At 38.3% G+C, this 6,532-nt stretch overlaps 1 protein-coding gene across 1 annotated transcript; it reads right to left on the reverse strand.

Moving 5' to 3' along the window:
* Positions 1 to 951: 951 nt before the first annotated feature.
* Positions 952 to 4,476, reverse strand: LOC117642369. Its single transcript, XM_034380459.1, has one exon. The coding sequence runs from the start codon at positions 4,474 to 4,476 to the stop codon at positions 952 to 954; it is 3,525 nt and encodes a 1,174-aa protein (XP_034236350.1).
* Positions 4,477 to 6,532: the final 2,056 nt, after the last annotated feature.

A 6,532-nucleotide genomic window follows, 5' to 3' on the forward strand; every position in this document is an offset into this window, starting at 1 on the left:
GTTCAGCAACCGGCGTTTTCGCTTCCAAGAAATTTGGCTGTGCGGTCGGCTTAGCCTGCGCATCACTGTTTTATACTTACAGAGAGCACTTTTGCACTTGGCAGAAATAGGCTGATTGGAAGAAAGAACGTTAAGGCTGCATTCGGCTAACGTGGTAATGAGATCTTTGTTAGCATTTTTAAGGATTTGATTTCGCAAAGGTCGGTCTGCTGATTGCAGGACATGCAAAATATGAATGTGTTTTCGCAATCGGTCTGCCACCTGACCAGGAGTCTCTTTTACTTTCACCATTAAGATTCGGGAAGACAGAACAGAATTTGATAAGGATCGTCTGGAAAAATTTGTGTTCTGTATCGCAATTTAGGGTTTACAGTGGCTGGATGACAATCGACTACAAAGTAAGAATATTGTTTATCTGTGGCTGACTCAAAAGCACGAGTTAGCTCACGCCAATAAGTTGGACTTATTTGCCGAAAAAAAGTACCGATTTGAGCTTTATCTCGAATGGAACGAAAAAGCACATAAACGTGTGTATTAAGAGCTAACGACCTATAGTATTTTCCCTCCTGAAATAATACTTGCACTACGTAACAGACCGTTTGTAAATTGTGGTGAGAACCGCGCACAAACAAATCTAGAACCGACTTACTATTAGAGGCATCGGTTTGACAGTCGTCTATTACTATTAAAGAGTTTTTAGGAAAATTAGAAAATGTATCGGGTAAACCTTGAAAGAAAGTGACAGTTTTTGGAAGCTTTGAACGAGGTGCGGCCGCTTCATCAAAATAACACCAAATTATGTGATCAAAATTGTTTTTAAATAAAATATTTGCATGCTTAACAAGTCGACAACACCACTCAGTTTTACCACTCTGACTGGCTCCGGAAATAATCCAAAGGCCAGGATGGTGAAATGACATGAATATGACTGCCAAAACCGGCCTGGACACCTTATTTATACCCGTGGGGTTGCAGTGTTACAGAATCCAAGTAATATGACTTGTCATCAAACGAAGAAATAGCCAAACGATTACTTTTAGCAGTGTACAACTTAAAATCTTTGTTTGTTATCTGCATTTGTTGGACAAAAATTTTGCGGTTCTCATACAAACAGTTTAAATAGTCGTCAAAAGTCAAACGTTTGTCTACAGACCGCCTAGAGACACCCTTAAGCTTTTTAGTGCAAGTATCGTCATCAACCTGAATACAATAACATTTAGACTTGATAAAAATAGCCTCAGAAATGGGTCGACCAGCTAACTCATCCTTAACGCAAAGCAAACGGCCTTTATTTTCTAACGAGTACAAGGGGTGAAGGGGGTTATAGTTTGAAGTGTCTAAATGAGCAGAGAGCTTCTTGAATTCTTCATACAAATTGTCAGTTTTAATTGTAAGGAAGTATGAGTCAGTATCGACGTAGGCCAGATTCATCCTCTCCCCAAAGACTTTCACTAGAGTGTCATAGTAGAAACGATACACTATAGTTTTAGCATGTTCCAGAATACAAAAGCCCAAAATGTAGGGTCTATCTAATACAACAAAGCTAGGCCGATGTTCTACAACACACAGTCTGTTATTGATAACGTTTGCATTGGTAAAGAGCGGTGATGAAACAAGCCTTCTCAATTGTCTCTCGTTTGAGACTAATGTAACTCGCCGCTGCTTTCGCTTACACAGCAAAAAACTACCAAAAACAGAATTGATTGATAATTTGCTGGTGTCTTGCTCCAGCTTAGTTTTAGCCAATTTACGCTTGTCAATATTAAATTGAACCCAATTTTGAAGCCAATAAGATTGAGAGTAAGTTAGGACTCTATGTATCTTTCCTATTTTCATACCTAACTTGAGATAAGTTTGAAGGGGAGCCAAATGAATAGTTAAATTGTTTTTATCAAGTTGAGACGCAACAAGTTTGGTGACACCTTTAGTAGGATAACGAACACCCATATCGTTTAGCCATTGTTTCTGATAATCAGATAGCATGTTGTAACAAATATTTTCTGTTGTAGGACAAAGAGGAAATTGTTTAGTGAATTCTTTTATAGATTGTGGATATATCAAGTCCAAATAAAAAATATAACCCATTTCCCCGTCTAGATTCAAATTTAGAACATCAAGTTGTTTGATTTCATCTTGAGTCAACCAACGATAATTTCCCACGGGCATTTTAAAATGATATTGGGCGGCTGCATAAAGCGAATTCTGATCAAGCAAGACTGCATAGGAAGTAGGCTTGGTCGAATCGTAATTCTTTAGAGAAGGATTATTTGCTTTGCAGTGTCTCTGAAAGACTTGAGAGAGCCCACCTCGAATGCCATTTTCTACCATCAAATACTCATTAGGATCTTGAAAGAGGTCTAAAACCACACCGCTCATTTTCAAACAAGCTTGATAATAGAACGAGGGAGCAGAGATGAAATGTAAACAATCTATTCCATACCACTCAAAGTTTACTTTCCTAAAATTTTGAATGCAACAGGCAAGCAGGAGAATGTCGCATTTAACATAAACATTAAGATAGTCTTGCAGGTTTTGACATTCAAAAGAGTCAAATATTTTCTGACATTGGTTGTACTCTTGCAGTGAAATAGTCTCGTCTGTTAAAGACGAGTAAAAACTAGCCATACTAGGTAACTGCTTTTCTTTTAGCCTCTCAAAACTAGTACAATATTCATAAGGAAATTTTTGTTTAGAATTTCTCAAAAGGTCACGCAACGATTTGTTAGTGAAATGTTGTTCAAAAATCTGAAAATCTAAGGGTCCCAAGGTTTTTACGAGCTTTTCTAAGCTTGCAGACATAAAAGAAAAGCTGTCTACAAATCTAAGTTTATTAAAAGTAAAACTTCTGTACTTTTCTAACGTTCGGGGAATAATTTTTAATTTATCGCAGCTAGGATTAAAAATCTCAGCGATAGCTTCTAGCAAGATAAATTGATCATAGGATGTTAAGTTGTGACACAAACATGTTATCGTTCGTCTGCATTTAAGTTTCAAATTGCATTTGGCGCACAGAATTGCTCTCAAAGCCCCAGTAAAATGATTATGATCTCTGTTTGGAGGATTAGAACTGTCAAAAGGTACAGAACATTTTTCACAACAAATCGCACTTTCAAACCTTTTTTGATCGCCTGGCGTAAATGGAAGCATTGGTTTAGCAGGAAGGTTCAACAGTTTGTCTGCCTCCTTTTGGAGTTCTTTTAGTAAAACTACAGCAGCATCAAGTCCGTTGTACACTACAGGCTGAGTGTACAAATTACCAAGACAGTCTACTGTACAAAAAGCAAAAGTACACGGAACATGTTTTTGAGTAAAACTTGTCCATGATGATGATGTAGTTGAACTGTTTAGAACACCAATCTGAGGCAAAATGACTTCAAAATCTAGAACGATGAAAAAGTCTAATATTTCAGTGTACTCGATTTTAGAAAACTGAAGTTTAGAAAACTCATCTGAGGGCAAAAATGTTTTTTGAGGGGTTTGTTTCTGACACAATTCTGTGTGAAGCTTGCGTTCTCTTTTAGATACAAAACTGTTAACGCAGTAGTCACAAAAAAATCTTTTGTGTCCATTTTTAGATAATGTAGCTGAAAAAAGTCTAGATTTGTCAACAATCGCAACATAATGGTTGTTTAAAAACAATAAATCGATCCAACAAATGTTGTCGCCACGTTTTTTTGAAACGCGAATAGGGAAAAACGTCTTTTGTTTCTTTTCTACACCAAAAACATTTACTGCAAGATTTTGATTTTTAGATTCAAAACGAGATATTTGGTTAATTTTTACTGGAAAATCTATCATAGACACGTCTACTAATGATTCATACTTCTGAAAAAAGCCTAGGCTTTTTCCTGCTAAATTTTTGTATTTACAAGAAAGAAGGCAAGCAAGTACAGAATAAAGGAAACACTGATTACCAGAACGAGGTATATCAATACAAGACCGTGTATGTTTAATCCATTTAGGAATTTCACGTTGCAAGTAGCAACCACCCGAGAGTGGATTGTAGCTCGCTGCATTCAAATGAACTTGTAACACCTCTTCGAGGTACCACCCTGATCCGTTCTCCGAAAATGAATCTAATTGTGAAAGCAAAGACATACAGGCTGCCTGAATTAATTCATCAATGGTCTTTGAATCAACACCAAGAAGAACAAACGTGTCGGACCGCAAATGCGCTACAATTGTTTCTTCGTTCTGATTTAATGCCGGGTTAGGTTTTGAGAGCAAAACTGCACAATAAAGCGAAGCTTTGAGACCCCTCCATTCCTTGTAAAGATGTTCACAAACATGTTGAAAATGTACCAATAAATCTAGGAGAGCAAAGTTTAAATCAGCTTGAGCTCTCCCTTCAATTTTAAATTTGTAACGAACAACTTTGTCGCCAAGAGATGAATCTTTCGAAAAAGCAACACTTGAAAGAGGTTCTGAGGTAAATTCATTTTGTTCCTTGTCTTCTGTCTCGCTTACACTGTGCATAACAAACTTATGTCTATTTAAATTACCTTTATTTTTAAATTTTTTTTTGCAAATTCCGCACACAAAATGTTCACTGTAATGCACTTTGGAGCGGTGCTGATAAAGACTACTTTTGTGAGCATACGATTTTTCACACAACGAACATTTAAACCTAGGAGTAGTATTGAGTTGAGTTGACTTTACCGACTTGGTCTGCGACCGCACAGCCGCAGTCTGCGACATCGCCCCCTAGTGATTTGGTTGGAATTTCATCAATGTCTAAATTCCAAGACACGCTTTTTGTTTCAGCTCTATCTGTCTCATCCGCAATTTTTTTAGGTCGACAGCCGTCCTTGCAGTTGTAAGCTTTGAGAATGGCAAAGTCAGAACTAGAGTCGCTGTCGTCAGAGTTGATAAGGAAGTCCGGACTTACTTTGTGAACCGCAACAAAATCATTAAATACACGAATAATAGCTATGCTTGCCAAGGGAGTGTGCTTAGGAATGACCAAGTCTCCCTCAAAACCTTTTTCAATTGTAAGAACAATTAATGTATCGACATCCTCAAAATGTATTTGAGTTGGAATTGAAACATTCAAATCGTGACGAAGATCATCTAACCCAGTAATAATACATGCAAACTCTCGTCTAGGAAATTTGACTTTTACTGCTGAAGAAATAGAAACGGGACCAGGACCAGAATAACGAATATCATGTGGAGCACACAAGACAATTTGACCCTCAGAAGTTTGATTTATGCACTTCAAATCAGAAGTATAAAAATGAATAATAGTATCCATTTTAAATTATTCGGTTAAAATCAACTCTACGTCACCGCTGTTGCCAAGTTTACCTTTATAAGTTAATGTACAATTTCCCTTTTCCACTAAAGTTTTAAATTCGTCCAGATCGTCCAACAGAGTAACAAAACGTTGTGGTAAAATAATCCTTTTTACAACGTTGTCAATATTAATATCGACAGTTATCCTCGTACCATAAACTGTACTTAGTTCATTTACAGCCAATACTCTGTATTTCAGTCCTTCAGCTAACTCGTTTAATCTTATAAAGGTTGGAGGGAAGTTCAGAGTATTAAGTTTGTCCAAAAACGATTTACCCATTACGTACCTTACGCTTAGGTGAATAAAATAAGTAGTGTGAGGACACTAATTATTAACAGCAAAAGAGCAATAGTCAGCACGGCTTGTTGGAGTGGAAGATGCGGTGAGCTGCCGTCACCTTCTCGTGCAGGCAGCAAAATCCGAGGCAGAGACAGCTTGGGACGCCTTGATCACACGCACTTAGCACTGTCGCACAGAAAACCACTACATAAAACACTGCACTTCACTTCACTAAACATATTTATAAATCATCGAAATAATGTACCGAAATGAACTGAGATTTTGTGCCCGAAAATAGGTGATGGTAGACAGCAACCAAGTTCTGCACCAGCAGGAACACCACGACAGCACACAGGAACAGCGCAAGGGACGCAGGAACTCGAATCACACGGACTTGATCTGCCATGCGCCCAGAAAAGCGAAATCAGACTGTGGCTAGCTAATCCCCGCACTAGACTTTATACCTTACCAAATCGTGTGAGTGGGGTTGGCTTGAACGGTCTGGGGAGTACTGGTTTCCTGCAAAAATCAGAAGGGCACGGAATAATTACTTCGGGTTGGCATTGAGCTCTAGCACATTGGTAGGGTCTTTGCGAAAGTGTTACAGTACAGTGCTGTGACCTTGTGTGAGGTCTAATTAAAGTGATTGATTAGGGTCCAGAGCTGAAGCCACGCAAGCTCCCCCCCCCCCCCCCATGAAACCAATTAAATCTTGCGATTCCGCGTCCGCAAACGTTGTTTATATAGAGGGGAGAACATACCTGCGCCTTAGTAGTGTGTTGCCAGCCAACAATGGGTGAAGACCTTCTGTTTTTTCAAAATGTTGTCGCTTTTATCGTGAAATTGTTGCCTCAAGTGGAAGGTCGTGCGCAAAAAGACGAAACTGCAAAATTATTAACAAGATTAGTAAAGTTACGAAATAATTCGTATAAAAACTTGAAACGTGGTCAGCTAGCA

The sequence above is a fragment of the Thrips palmi genome, unplaced genomic scaffold (assembly GCF_012932325.1).
Source record: "Thrips palmi isolate BJ-2018 unplaced genomic scaffold, TpBJ-2018v1 HiC_scaffold_16, whole genome shotgun sequence".
Classification (NCBI taxonomy): domain Eukaryota; kingdom Metazoa; phylum Arthropoda; class Insecta; order Thysanoptera; family Thripidae; genus Thrips; species Thrips palmi.

Bases quoted from the DNA above. Each gene is read 5' to 3' on its own strand.
- LOC117642369 (XM_034380459.1), bottom strand. From the start codon at position 4,476: ATGCACAGTGTAAGCGAGACAGAAGACAAGGAACAAAATGAATTTACC.